A 14,886-nucleotide genomic window follows, 5' to 3' on the forward strand; every position below is an offset into this window, starting at 1 on the left:
CTATCCCTTTCCTAATGGTTCCTGATAATCTGTTTGCTTTTTTTGACTGCTGCTGCACATTGAGTGGATGTTTTCAGAGAACTATCCACAATGACCCCAAGATCTCTCTCGAGTGGTAACAGCTAATTTAGACCCTGTCATTTTGTATGTATAGTTAATATGTTTCCCAATGGGCGTTACTTTGCATTTATCAACATTGAATTTCATCTGCCATTTTGTTGCCCAGTCAGCCAGTTTTGAGAGATCCCTTTGTAACTCTTCCCAGTCTGCCTGAGACTTAACTATCTTGAGTAATGTTGTATTATCTGCACACTTTGCCACCTCAGTTTCTCTTTTTCTAGGTTTCAGAGCAGCAGCCGTGTTAGTCTGTATTCGCAAAAAGAAAAGGAGGACTTGTGGCACCTTAGAGACGAACCAATTTATTTGAGCATAAGCTTTTGTGAGCTACAGCTCACTTCATCGGATGCATCCGATGCTGTAGCTCACGAAAGCTCATGCTCAAATAAATTGGTTCATCTCTAAGGTGCCACACGTCCTCCTTTGCTTTTTTTCCAGATCACTTATGAACATGCTGAACAGCACTGGACACAGTACAGATGCATGGAGGGCCCTGCTGCTCAGTGTTCTTCACCGTGAAAACTGACCATTTATTCCTACCCTTTACTTCCTCTCTTTTAACCAGTTCCAGATCCATGAGAGGACCTTCCCTCTTATCCCATGACTGCTCAGTTTGCTTAGGAGCCTTTGGTGAGAGACTTCTGACAAAGGCTTTCTGAAAGTTCAAGTCCACTAGACCACCCTTATCCACGATTGTTGACACCCCAGCCCCTAAGAATTCTAGTAGATTGGTGAGGCATCATTTCCATTTACAAAAAACGTGTTGACTCTCCCCAACATATCGTGCTCATCTATGCATCTGATAATCCTGCCCTTTACTAATTTGCTTGGGATTGAAGTTAGGTTTATTGCTTCAGAGCCATTTAAAACCAAAGCAAACAAACAAACAAGGCTTTACATTAACTATTCACCAGTCATCTGGTACAGAGCCCTCCACATATAGCCCCGTCTGCCCCCCTGCCAGGACCCTGCCCTGCCCCCGCCCCCCCCCAGAATCATGGGGAGGGGGAGGCTGTACCTGCGCTGAGGAGGACATTGCGGGCGGTCGGGTGCCAGGTGACGATGCCCACGCGCTTCGAGTGCCCCTCCAGGGCTACCACAGGCTCTGTCAAGGGCTGTGTTAGTCCATTCTCTGGGATCTGCCAGACCTGTCAGGGCACATAGGTTAGAGGGGGGCCTGTGCCCCCCCCAGAGAGCCCACCCCACTGTGCCCCCTCACCCCATCAGAGAACCTTCTTGGCTGACACAGGGCATCTGCTCCACCTGCCACCATGGGCATGCCCTGACACACATGGGGAGGAGAGAGATTGCTAATTACACCGAATCCAGACAGAGCTGGCTGCCCCTGCCCCAACCCCTTCCCCCACATACGGCCACCCCTGCACCCAGCCCTCTCACCATGACGGTGCAGTCCTCAGAGCCGCTGGCGATGACATGGTCACTGTGCGGGCACCAGTCGATGTCCAGGACAGGGCCCGTGTGCCCACACACCGTGGGGTATGACTTATCAATGCGCCCTGTCTGGGGGGAGAAGGGGCAGAGTCACAGGAGATTCCTCCCCAATCTACAGCCGGAGCCCCTCCGTCCTGACCCGCATTCCCCTGCTATTCGAGCTGTTGGCTCCCCCCACAGCTCTGCCAATGCCCCTCCGTCCCAACCCGCAGCTCCCTTCTATCCCAGCCCTGGGCTCCTCCTATATACACTTGCAATCCTGTTGATTTTGGGTGTGTGTGTGTGTGTGTGTGTGTGTAGGGGCATATTTTCAGGGATGCACATGTGATGCAGTTGAGAACAAACTCATTACATCTGTGAACTACAAAATTCCAGGACATCACCTTCCCAACTACACTGTCCCCCTTATTGCCAGGTGGAAGCAGCACCGGGGGGGGGGGGGGAAATAGACCCTCACACAGACCCATTCTCTACCCCAAGGCTAACCACAGCTCTCCCCATTCCCATCTCGCCTGAGGCTCAAAGCACATTAGTATCACCAGTGCAATGAGCTGGTAGGACTCAGCTCCTGCCCCCCGCTACCCCAGTCACCTTGAGCACTGGTAGCACCATAAAGGCTCCTCCCCCACTGGCCTCCACGATCACAGCCACGAACTTGGGGTTGACAGTACAGAAGCTGCTGTCCCAGGTGACGCGGGAGACGCGGATGTCATCATAGCACTGGTCGTTCTTGACGGGCTGCCCGAAGACATGGCGGAACTTGCTCTGACGCACAACCTTCCGGAACGACATGGCTGGGGGGGCAAGAGTCAGAGAGGCCAGGCCTGAAATGCAGCGACTTCTTGGGTGGGACACGCTAGCTGATTTAATACGCACAGGACCCCTCATCCAACGCTGAGTGGCAGCTGTCTCTGCGGTGGAGCGCAACTGCTTTATATACAGGATCCCTTGCTCAATGCCAGGATGCAACTGCCTCAGGGTTGGAGCATGGCAGCTGTAACTGCACAGCCATGTTATACAAGAGTTTAGGGCAGGAAGTGAACGAAGTATTCAGTGCCACAGCATGGCGGGATTGGGAAGTGGAGACAAGGTCTCCTAGAAACTGCTGCTGGAGCCTTGTGCGGGCTGTAGGGGCTGGCTCCCCCCTGACTCTGATCTGCAGGATGTCGGGGAAACATCAATCCTACCACTTGGGGCACAGCCAGGAGCATGAGGCTCATGGGAAAGGGCAAGACCTCCCCACAAAATAACCCAGAATTCCTCCCTTATCAGCCCGAGCTTCGCAGGACAAAGGGGCCTGTTGGGTTCGGGCTGAAACCCAGCCTTCCAGGGGCTCTGTTTACAAGGTGAAGCCCTCAACCAGCTCCCCCATTCAATGAGCCAAGCATCATCTTTAGGTTTGCGGGCAAAGGGCTCAGACACGCTGTCCTTAGCACAAACAGACATGGGTCCCTTCACAGCCCCCTGGTTAAATTCCAATCTTGGTGAAGGAGGTGTTTTTGGGGGGGAGAGGGTCATTCCCCCTGGCTAGATCACCCTCTGCTGGGGGCTTCTCAGCAAGATGCTGATGCAGAGGAAGATGGTCCAGGGGTTTCCAGGGTCACAGCCTATGTCCCCCCCACCCCATTTCAGATCACACAAACCAAACACCCCTCTTGGACAGCATTCTCATCTAAATGCCCAGGGTGCCCAATGGGCCATGGGGGTGGGTGTCCCTGCTCAGAGTATTGGGCTCACAGCACTCTAGAGTGGGTGGGTGAGGGCAGGATCATTAGCCCCAATGGATCAGGAAACTGAGGCAAGAGAGGGTCTGGCCTGAAGGCCTCCTGTGCCTAGGGGCAGAACAAAAGGTAGGATACAGGACCTGGGTGAGGAAATCAACAGGGATGGCGGGGTGGTATTTCCCATTGCACAGAGGCTACATGAGCAAGGGGGGGATTTGATAGCAGCCTTCAACTACCTGAAGGGGGGTTTTAAAGAGGATGGAGCTCGGTTGTTCTCAGTGGTGGCAGATGACATAACAAGGAGCAATGATCTCAAGTTGCAGTGGGGGAGGTCTAGGTTGGATATTAGGAAACACTATTTCACTAGGAGGGTGGTGAAGCACTGGAATGGGTTCCCCAGGGAGCTGGTGGAATCTCCATCCTTAGAGGTTTTTAAGGTCAGGCTTGACAAAGCCCTGGCTGGGATGATTTAGTTGGGATTGGTCCTGATTTGAGCAGGGGGTTGGACTAGATGACCTCCTGAGGTCCCTTCCAACCCTGATATTCTTTGATTGGGGGTCAGATGCCATGGGGATGGGCAAATGCAGCTCAGACCCCCCCCCCACACGTTCAACAGCCCCCCTAAAAAGAGGGGTCAGCTTGGCCCCAGAACCACCCAGGGGTGAGGCCCCAGGCAGGATCACTCCGGATTCAGCCTGGGGGAAGCCCGGCCCCGCACTTCTCGAGCAGGGGGGGATCACTCCCGATTCCCACCCGGAGCAGAAACCGATGCCCTGGGAATCAGACACGCCCCAGAGCCAGCCGGGCGGGGGCGGGGGCACATCTTAGAGACGGGAGGGCAAAATGCCATGAACTCTGCTCAGGGCAGAGGGCCGAAACTGAAGGTGGGGCGGGGGGGGGGTGGGAAGCACACTGTAACCTGCCCCCCGATTTCACCATTTCCCCGCAGGATTTTCATTTCCCACTTCCCCGTACACCCCGCCGCACGGACACCAACGCCGGCGGCCCGGCCCGGCCCGGCCCGGAGCGTGAGCGAGGCCCCCCCAGCCCGGGGCTGGGCCCCCCAACCCCGGCGCCCCCCCACCAGGGGGCCGCACTCACCGGCCGTGCTGGCGCTGGCGCTGGCGGTCGGGGCCGCTGCCGGGCGGATGGAGGCGCCGCGCCGGGCCGGCAGGAAGTAGCGGGGGAGGCCGCTCCCTTCACCTGCGTGGGCCGGGCCGGGCCAGGCCTGGGACTGGCTGCGCCGAGATCGGCCCGCCCCGGGCCGCGGGGGGGTCAGCTCCAGGGTGGGGATGGGCCAGCGGGGGGAGGGGGGAAATGGGGATGGGCCAACATGGGGGGATGGGCCAAAGGGGGTTGGGGGGCGGGGAATGGGGATGGGCCAACGGGGGGGATGGGCCAGGACCGGGAGTGATGGGTCACATGGATGGGCCAGTTCAGGGGAGCCAGAGGGAGGTGAGGATGGATCCTGTCATCTCAAAAAGAACAGGAGGACTTGTGGCACCTTAGAGACTAACCAATTTATTTGAGCATGAGCTTTCGTGAGCTACAGCTCACTTCACCGGATGCACGCCTGTCATCTCAGACACCCATGCGGGGCTGGGCCTGACTGCTGTGACCCCCCTCCCGGGGACTGAGGAGATGGAGCACCCCCTTCTGGGCTCCCCCGGTCAAACCAGCGGGAGAGAGAGGCCAGCGGGTGGCGGGGTCTGGCTGGCTCCCGGGACCAGGGAATGGGACATGGGGCCTTTCCCTCTGGCAGCGGAGGCCCTGATCTGGCCCCAGGGCGGGAGACTGGCTGGCTCAGCGGGGCAAGGAATGGGACACGGGGCTTTTCCCCTCCAGGGGACACCAGCTCCCATCCAGATATATGGCTCTCCATGCCCCTTTGCAGGGGTCCCCAAAGAAGCACAGAACGCCCTCTCCAGGAACACATTTAATAAAACCAGAGGACAAGCGACATCACACAAACACATATGTGTGGGGCTGGGGAGGGCGCTGAGTGTGCAGGACGTACGGCCACAGGTCTGTCTCAGCACCCCTCGCGGAGCCTGGGCCAACAGAGGGCAGACCCGCAGTGGGCTGTCAGACATGCTCCCCGGGCCAGGATGTTCCTCTCATGGGGTGACAGCAGCTTTAACACTTCCCTGTCCCTAGCTGGACTGGCGCAGCGGCCTTAGAGCAGAGCAAAAGCTTGCTAGCATATGGGGTGCAGCAGGTAGCCAAGCAGCATCTGTACAGGCCACCCCAAGCCACATGGCCACCAAATCCACTGGTGCTGGACATGGCAGCACAGCAAATACAATGGGTGATCACACTCTCCTTGCAGCCCAGAAGGCACACACAGATGAGGTCCCCACCCTAACCTGGCACCGCTGGGTAAAAGGAGCCCTGAGAGGGGCCCGTAAAGAATCAGCAACTGCGACTGTAGGAGGTGACCAGTGGCCTGTGGGGGCAGAATGCGGCCCCAAGGAGGGGAGTGGAATCGGACTGAGGGGAGCTATTGTCACTCAGGCTCGTTCTGCCTGGTGCTCTGCTCTTGCTGGGGTGCCTGGGCCTTCGCTACAGCTTGCTGGGCCTGCTCCATCTGTAGCTAACAGAGCAGGGGCAAGTTCCTGAGCGGTAGCTGCGTTAGTCTGAATCAGCAGAAACAAGGAGGAGTCCTTGTGGCACCTTAGAGACAAACTGATTGGGGCATAAGCTTTCGTGGGCTAAAACCCACGTCATCAGATGCAGGGAGTGAAAAATACAATAAGCAGAATATATATTATAGCACATGAAAAGATGGGAGTTGCCTTACCAAGTGGGGGGGGGGGTCAGTGCTAACGAGCCAATTCAATTAAGGTGGAAGTGGCCTATTCTCAACAGTTGACAAGAAGGGGTGAATACCAAGGGAGGGAAAATTACTTTTTGTAGTGACCCATCCACTCCCAGAGCAGGGGGATTAGTTCAAGCAGTAGAGGCTTATGTTTTTAGCTCCCTAGGTCACGGGTTCAATCACTTCTGCCAGTGGCCTGCGTGGGAAAGGGGAGTTCTTGTCCTGCTTCCTCATTCTTCACTCCAGGAATGAATTTGCAGCTCCTCTCTCTTCCTACTGGGGTCACTGGGCAGATACACACTAACTGGGGTCTGGATCCCAAGGCCCCGGATGGATCCCCCTTTTGCTATGCACTTAGCTCCCTGGAAATGTGGGCGTGCCCCTGGCTGGGGGTAGGAGAAAATCACTTCCCCCTCCAACACCTTGTGATGCAGCTTTCAGCCCCCTACCTCTGTGTCAGTGTGGCTGAGATTACTCAGCAGGGGGAACCCTTCTCCCCTTGATCCCCCATGTCCCTACCTGCGGTCACTCACCTGAGAGCCCCTAGGCTGACATGAGCTCAGCGCATCTCCAGGGCACCGCTTCTACCCCACTCCCTCCTGATGAGGGCAAAAGGTGGCTCTGAGTCCCTAGCAGGAGGTGCTGGTGGGCAGCCAGGCCCACACACTGGACACCCTGCTGGAGGCAACTGAGGAGGAGCTGTGTGTGTGTGGCCCCCCACAGCTCAGAAGGTCAGAATTAAAGAACCACAGGCCCAAGGGGTCAGAATTAAAGCCGTGGGGTGTGGCCCTCTATGGGGTGTCCTGCCCCCATGAAGCGGTAGGGGGGAGCAGTACCTGCCCCCTGGTGGGTGTGGGAAGGTGGGGATCCCCAAGGCAGCCCCATGGCCTTAATTCTGACCATTCAGGTGTGTGGTTCTAATTCCATCCCCCGCATACACCTGGACTGCAGCTTCTGTGTCATAGTCATGTGTGCGAAGAGGAGACTGGGCCTGCTTTCTGCAGGTCAGAATGGTCAGGCTGCAGGGGCCCTAGGGGACAGAGTTAGGGGGGCACCTGTACCCTCAGTGCTGGGTAGCTAGCTGTAGTGTGCAGAACAGCCACTGTATTAAAACACAGTGATCTGGGAGGCACACCTAAAGGCAAGATTGCCAGGCACAAATAGTCCCAAAGGGGCAGAGTCCCCTTCCCCGCAGTGTTTCCTGGCACCTATGGGTTGGCAGCTGCAGCCACGTCAGTGTTTACATTGCCTTGCCTAGGGCCTGGTGTTCCCAGGTCATTGACCTGCACGTGGAGCTGGGCCTGGTTTGCATCTGCTGAGGATCTGTCCCCGCTGGAGCTTGTCTAGGTTGGGAAAATATGGGGGCAAACTGGGCCTTAGCACTGGTGTGACTTCCCCTGGTGGCTACCTGGAGCTGGTTGTCCCTGACCAAGCCCCACCTTGTATCCATTTACATAGTAAACCTACAATTGTGCACAGACCCCCCTCCTTGTGGCCGGGCCCTGTCAGGGGAGCCAGTGACCACTCAACTGGTGACTGGAGCTGTGCCAGAGCAGGGGCTGGGCCATGGAGCTTAGCCTTGCTGGCAGGGCTAGGCTGAGAAGGACTTGCTGGGTGTGTCCCCAGGACTCTTCCCTTGCTCCTTGGTGAGGGCCATGGCAAGGGAGGAGGTTGTGTAGCGGCTGCAGCCCATGCAGACGTTGGAGCCGAAGAAGATGTAGATGAGAGGATTGATGCTGCTGTTGAGGTTGATCAGGTAGCCGAAGTAGACCATGAAGGGGAAGATGCGACTGTTGAACTCCTCGTGCTCCCAGGAGGCCAGGAAGAGCAGCTGGATGATCTGGAAAGGGAGGTTGAGCAGCACATAGGCCGACAGGGTGGCGGCCACGATGCGGTAGAACTGGCTGGGGGGCCGAGTGTGGCGCCGGAAGGTGCGGGCCAAGGTGGCAGCATGGGTGATCACCATGATGGTGAAGGGGAAGAGTCCCTCTAGCAGCACCTCCAGGAGGCGCAGGGGCCATTCGTATTTGCCTCGGATGTTGCTGCAGGCGAGCACGCCGTCCGGCCACAGGACGACGTCGGCGAAGATAAAGCCCTTGATGCTGAGCAGGGCGGCCACCAGCCAGGCACCAAGGCAGATGTAGCTGGAGAGACACAGGGGGCGGTGGCAGTGGTACCAGAGGGGCAGCAGCACCAGCAGGCAGCGGTCCACGCTGAGGGCGGCCAGCAGGAAGAGGCTGCAGTGGTAGCTCAAGTCATAGAGGAAGTGGCGCAGGCGGCACATGGGGGCGCCCAGCACCCAGCTGTCGCCCTGCAGGGTCTCCATGATCTGCGTGACCGTGACGGAGAGGAAGAGGAAGTCAGAGGTGGCAAGGCTTAGGATGAAGACGGACAGGCCCCGGCGCTGCAGCCGCCACCCTGTCAGCCAGATGATGAAGGTGTTGGCTGGCAGCCCGATGCCCAGCGTGCCGATCAGGAAGGCTGCCTGCCATGATGCCGGTATAAAGGGTTCCGTCCCATTGGCGTGCGAGGTGTTAAATGGCTCCATCCACCCCTCCAAGCAGTCTCAGCATGGGCAGCACCAGGCGGGCCAGCCTGCCAATGGAAGGGACATGGAAGGAATCAGGGCAGGGCCTCTCACCCAGCCATTGCCCCTAGGACATGGGCACTGCCAGCTTCCTCTCCTGCAGGGGAAGCATGGTCCAGTGGCTAGAGCACCAGGTGGAGACCTAGTTCTGCCACTGGCCTGGGTGACCTTAAGCAAATAACTTCCCCCTGGTGCCTCAGTTTCCCTTCATCACTCTGAGTCTATATACCTTGACAGCTCTTTGCAGGAGGGCCTGTCTCTCACAGGCTCTCCAAGTGCTAGGAACAGTAATCACACCCTTGTCTCCAGGGGGAATTTTCCCCAACTCACTGTCAGGGAGAGGCTGGCACATGTTCTGAGAAGGGAGTGTTGGGGGTGGGGGAGGTCAGGACTCCTGGGTCCTATTCCTGGCTGCTTCATTAAAGCCAGCTGCTCCTGTCATGGATCCTGTATAGCTTTGGCACCACAGGGGTTTCTGTCCAACAGTGCCACCCTTGTTGCTCTGATGCCTGTGGGATTAGCTGGTTTGCCAGTCCCTTTGGGGTCCCTACAGAGTAGCAGTCGGGATTAGGAATGCTTGTCAATAGCATCGTGCTAGCACTCCAGCTGAGATCTGCACCCCACTGAACCAGGCACTGTGCAGATGGCCAGTCCCTGCCCTTAAAAACCTCTCAATCTAAACAATGCAGACAGACACAGTTGGAGAGGGGAAACTGAGGCACAGAGAGGTGGGAAATGACTTACCCGAGATCACCCACTGATTTGGTGGCAGAGATGGCAATGGAGCCCTGCCCTCTTGAGTCCTGATCCACTGGGCTGCTTTGCCAACCCACAGCCCTCTCTTTGTGGTACTCAAATAGCCATGTTGGCCCAAATTGCTCCCTGGCCAGCAGAGGTTGTCCTAGCCTAGGGACGTTGCAGCCTGTCTTATTTTGGCTGGGGGCTGATGTGAAAAGGTTCCAACTGGAGCATAGCTGCCTGGCTGTACAGCCACACAGATAGCTGTAAATGCATTACCCACGGGATATGTCCCCCCGGGGATCCCAGGGAGATGCTCACTCAAAGCAGCCATGCTCCCATAGGATGATGGCACTGTGAATGGGTCCTGTCGAACTCCCTGCCACTGCACATATGGAACCCTGGGCCTCACTGTGTGCAGAGCCTAGTTTGGAGACTCAGTTTCTCCTCAGTGCCTCCTTCCATGTTTAGACAGACTCATGTCTGCCGGCCTGGCAGCTGATCGAGGTATTTCTCCCCAAGGCAGTGACTGATCTTTCTAATCTGAACCCCTCGGAGGCCCTGTATCCCAGCAGTGGGGGGAGACCCCTCTGGATCTCTCTAGCTCTCGGCGGCAGCGAGATTGTACATGCTGGATTCTGGTTATGGGGTGTAGAAATCATTTGTCCTTCTTTCTCTCCATGGTATGATAAAAGAGCTGATTTAGAGAGTGTTACTACAGGCTGCAGAGCTGAAATCACTGATACCTAGGTTTAAGTATTAGACCAGGGATGGCCAACCTCCATCGGGGTAGGCCAGGTACAGTTCTGCTGTCCTAGGTTCACACAACAAGGATAACAACCCTTTATTACTCCTGCCCCAATAACAAGGAGACTGCGGATCCAACACTAGCCACAAATGATCATTTGCACAAGCAATCCCATCATGCTGAGCACCAAGGCAGGGTGGGTGTGCCCATGCAAACGAGATCTGCTTCTGAACTCTTTTTCCACAGTTCACCACTAGATGTCAGGGGAGAGCTCATTCAGACTCTGCTTACATCTGCTTTGCTTGAGCCTGTAAATAACTCCCTTATTTCTTTCCTAGTTGATAAACCTTTAGATAGTTTACTATAGGGCGTTGTCTTTGGTGTAAGACCTACGGTACCAATTGATCTGGGGTAAGTGACCAGTCTCTTGGGACTGGGAGCAACCTGTGATTTTTGGTGTTAGTGACCATTTATCACTAAGCCCAGTTTGTCCGAGTGGCAAGATAGAGTGGAGAGTCTGAGGGACTGTCTGTGACTCCGAGGTAAGACTGGTATAGTGATCCAGGAGACTACATCTGGAACTTGGCTGGTGAAATCTAATGATAGACACTCCACCAGTTTGGGGTGTCTGCTCTGTGTTTGACAGCCTGCCCTGAGGTTGGCACTCACAGTCTCATAAGCCATTCCAGACAGCGTGATGGGGAAGCTGGGCTTGTGGCTGAGACACTGGGACCCAGGAGATCTGGCTTCAATGCCTGCCTCTCTCACAGGCAACCATAGGGAATGATGAGCCGTCCTTTGTCTAGTTAAGCCATGAGCTCTTTGGGGCAGGGAGTGTCTCTCACCCTGTGCAGCCCCTGGCACAGCGGGGCCCTGATCTGAGACCTGCCCTAGGTGTGCCAGGCTGTGGAGCCTCAGGGCTGCTCTAATTACCTCAAAGCTGGACAGTACAGAATGGTTCTGACCCCTCCCTCCCTCCCACTGGGGGCAGCATAGACCAGCATAGACCAGGGATTGGCCCAGTGAGGGGGTGCCCAGGGTATGGAGAACAGAGAGACCTCGCCACTAACAGTGAGCAAACAGTGGTGTTAGGAGTGGGGGGAGGGTGTGGTCAGGACTCCTGGGTCCTCTCCCCAGCTCTGCTGCTTATGTGCGGGATGAGCACTGTGCATCAGTTTCCCCCTCTGGACAGCAGGGGCTGCCCTGCCCCTGTGCTGAGTGAGGTCTCCTGTGCCCGCAGTGGGAGGCCTGCAGCAGCAGGAGGCACAAGCTTCTGGATGGGGAGGGTGCCAAAGGGTGGCTTGCAGGGGTTCCCCATCTCGGGGCGGGGCCACCTTCCTGAGCCAGAGCAGGAGGGGTCGGGATGGGGATTCCTCTCCCACATCTCGCTGTCCCTTTCCCTCGGTCTGCGGCTGGGTCCGCTCTCCCCGCACCCACTCTCAGCCCATCCTGCTTCTCCCAGAGAGAGGGTGGGGCAGATCTGATTGGCATTGCAGCTGCTGCTGAGGGCACCAGCCCCGGCTACCCAGCGCCCGCTCATTCCTCACTGCATCTGGGTGGAGGGCCCATCTGTGCCAGGCCTGGGGACCGCTTCTTGCCATCTGCCCCCCCACCCCCAGCTCACAGAACATGCCCTGGAGGCCTCACCCTATGCCCTATCAGAGCCGCCCCATGGAAGTTACTGGGGTTAATGACCCCTTAGCACCTCCCCGATACCCCTGCAGGGGGGCAATCAGGAACCCAGACCCTACTGCTCCCCTCCTCTGGGAAAGGGGGCCAGCTCAGCAGACGGTTTGCCCAGGAGGGTGGCTGCTATCCATCCCTGCACCCACACCAGTCATTGTCCCCCTGTGCTGCCTGCCTGCCCTGTTCCAGGGTCACTCCATGGGGAATCAGGCCCCATAACTGCCCCTGGGGAAACGGACAGGACTGGAGGGGGTAGGGATGGAGTGGCAGGGAGAAAGAGAGACTCTGCCTAGAGCCAGGGAGGGAAGGGATGGCTCCCTCTGACCACCACGGCACACAGCCACAGCCTGGTGGGCATGGACATTGCCATGACACGCAGCTCATGGCACTGGGGCTTGGGCTCTGCCCCCAGTGCCCCTCTGCCCAGACTGGCACCAAAGGGCTGAGACCCAGAAGAACTTGTCTCCTGGGCCAGGGCTCTCCCCAAGTCCTGACTCTGAGGCTGGGAGAAGATATTTTCCCCCCTGATGCTGGCACGGAGCCAAGTGCCCACCGATGCCAAGATGCACCGTCCAGCCTAGAGATGGAGACCATGGGCAGGGCCACCTGGGCATCAGTCACACAGTCTCTGGTCATGGCCAGCCTGTCAGAGCAGGACCAGGCTGCAGAGCCAGCCAGGCAGGGTCTGGTGCCAGCTAATTAGTGCCATTCATGAAGCGTTAGTCTCAATGCCCCCCTGCAAGCTGCCACCAAAGGCTGGGAGGTCACCCACGGGAAGGGGGGATAAAGTAGGACCTACCCGAAGTGTCTGCAGTGAGATTCAGGCAGGGGTTAGGATGAAGCGAGCCCCCGCCTGGTGTCCAATCGCTGCCCCGTCTCTGGAGACGGATGAGAGCCAGTAGGAGCAGGAAGCTGATTTATACTGGTGGCAAGGGAGGAAGCAGCAGGGGAGGGGTGGGGGTATGATGCAAGCCAGTGGGGTGGGGAGGCAGATATCATTCAACCGGGGGCAGTCCAGCTAGCGCTTGCTGCAGCCCGACTCCAGGCCCCAGCCCCAAGCCACAGACCCCTTGGGACCAATTGGATTGGGAAGAGATGACATCCGGCCTTAGAGCCTGTCCTCACCTGCTCAGCTAGCTTCATCCATGGCTGCAGACTCCGTCAAGTGAAAGCCCAAGGATGGCCCCTGTGGACAGGACAGGGCACCTGCCAGCCCGGGGTGGGGAATTCACGGGGTTAGGAGTGCGTGTCAGCAGGGACAGGCTGTTGGGACCAAGTGCCTTGGCTGGGAGAGTTGGGGAATAACATGAGTTAAGAGGCAGCGTGGCCTAGTGGATAGAGCACTGGACTGGGAGCCAGGAGACCTGCTCTTCCCAAGGCCTACTGGGTAAATATGATCAAGTCACTTCCCTGCCCTGCACCTCAGTTTCCTCTCCCGCCCTGTTTCTGGCTGGTCTGTTTAGACTATAAGCTCTTTGGGGCAGTGGTTGTGTCTCACAGGATGGCTGGACCCAGCACGGGGGTGGGGACTGATCTCAGATGGATCCTGGAAGTGCTGCCGGTCTGCTGCCCCCTCCTCTCCTCTCCTTTGGGGGTCCTGAGGGAGGTGAGTTAAGATTTGCTGCCCAGCTCTGTCTGTGTCATGTAGCAGGCATGTGGTTAGACAAAACTGCGGACCAGCGAGAGTGGGAAACCGCAGCTGCAAATGCTGTCCGGCTACAAAGCCTAGGGCAAAATCAGGGCGGAAGGTTTTCATCAGCTGCCAGGGGTCGACTCCAGGTGATCAGTGTGGGGTTAAACAAAGGATCTGGCCCTGGCCCGGGGAGCACAGTGATCTGAACTGTGGGCCAAGAGCAAAGGGAGAAAAGGAGGAGAAAAAACATGTTGCTCAGCAACCAGTGATGGAGAGAGGCCGGCCGAGTTGGGGTTTTTGGGGGAGGAAAATGTGGGTTTGGGTTAAAGGAAGAGGGAGCATTTCTGAGAATCAGATCCCAGTGGGGAACAGGTGGGTTTGTGAATTGAGCAATCAAAGGGCAGCTCAGCCCACAGGACCCTCGATTAGTGCCTGTTAGACACCGCAGCTGCAGGCGGGGGGACAGCAGTGCAATGAGACCAGGTTTGTCCTAGAGTTTGCTCCACCCCCCAGTATTTGGGGCCTTGCAGGGTTATTTCCAACTGCATTTCCGTGGTGCAGTCCTGTTTATCTACTGAATACTCCCACACAGTCCTGTGCCCCTGCACCAACAGGAACAATCAGCCGCTGATCGTTTCCTTGCTCAGAAATCCTGAAGCCTGCCTCTCCAGCTGGTCCTGTGCCCCAAGGAGCTCAGCCCGTCATGGCTACGCTCACAACTCCTTGCAGGGCCATGAATGTAGGGCTGGGGCAGGAGGTTGGGGTGTGGGAGGGAGTGCAGTGTGTAGGAAGGGGCTCAGGGCAAGGGGTTGGGGCAGAGGAGGGGTGTGGAGTGTATGAGGGGGCTCAGGAAAAGGTGTTGGGGTACAGGAGGGGCTGCACAGTGTGGGAGGGGGCTCAGGAAAAGGTGTTGGGGTACAGGAGGGGCTGCACAGTGTGGGAGGGGGCTCAGGGCAGTGGTGCAGGGAGGGGTGCAGAGTGTGGGAGGGGGCTCAGGGCAGGGGCTTGGGGTGCAGGAGGGATGAGGGGTGTGGTAGGGGGCTCAGGGCAGGGGGTTGGGGTGCAGGAGTGGTGTGGGGTGCGGCAGGGGGTTGGGATGCAGGCAGGGGGCTCAGGACAGGGGGTTGGGGTGCAGGAGGGGTTCAGGCTCTGGCCAGGTGCCACTTACCTGGAGCGGCTCCAGGGTGGCAGTGGCGTGCACCAGGGCCAGGGCAGGCTCCCTGCCTGCCTGCCCTGTCCCCGGGCCCGTGCCACTCTGGGAAGTGGACAGCGCCATGTCCCTGTAGCCCCTGGGGGAAGGAGGACAGCAGGCTCTGCGTGCTGCTCTCTCCTGTGGGTACCTCCCCCGAAGCTCCCAATGGCCGCGGTTCCCCATTCCTGGCC

General features: G+C 57.7%; 2 protein-coding genes across 3 annotated transcripts in view; both read right to left on the bottom strand.

Annotated features, from left to right (window-relative positions):
- LOC140912448 (coronin-1B) overlaps positions 1–4,586 on the bottom strand; it is a 29,257-nt gene extending 24,671 nt beyond the window's left edge. Inside the window, exons 1-4 of one of the 2 annotated variants that reach the window (XM_073346859.2) lie at positions 4,395–4,586; positions 2,161–2,363; positions 1,516–1,638; positions 1,136–1,265 (exon numbers count right to left, since the gene is read on the bottom strand). In XM_073346859.2, coding sequence (XP_073202960.1) covers positions 1,136–1,265; positions 1,516–1,638; positions 2,161–2,361 — 454 coding nt within the window. In that variant the 5' untranslated portion in view covers positions 2,362–2,363; positions 4,395–4,586. The remainder of the gene's footprint in view (positions 1–1,135; positions 1,266–1,515; positions 1,639–2,160; positions 2,364–4,394) is intronic. The other variant, XM_073346860.2, reaches the window with a different exon arrangement.
- A 636-nt stretch (positions 4,587–5,222) lies between these two features.
- On the bottom strand, positions 5,223–12,752 carry GPR152 (G protein-coupled receptor 152). The gene is made up of 2 exons (XM_073350588.2): positions 12,670–12,752; positions 5,223–8,706 (listed from the first exon to the last, which is right to left on the bottom strand). Exon 2 carries the CDS (start codon positions 8,657–8,659, stop codon positions 7,703–7,705), a length of 957 nt encoding a protein of 318 aa, XP_073206689.1. The 5' UTR covers positions 8,660–8,706; positions 12,670–12,752; the 3' UTR covers positions 5,223–7,702.
- Positions 12,753–14,886: the final 2,134 nt, after the last annotated feature.

The sequence above is a fragment of the Lepidochelys kempii genome, chromosome 6, assembly GCF_965140285.1.
Source record: "Lepidochelys kempii isolate rLepKem1 chromosome 6, rLepKem1.hap1, whole genome shotgun sequence".
NCBI classification, from domain to species: domain Eukaryota; kingdom Metazoa; phylum Chordata; order Testudines; family Cheloniidae; genus Lepidochelys; species Lepidochelys kempii.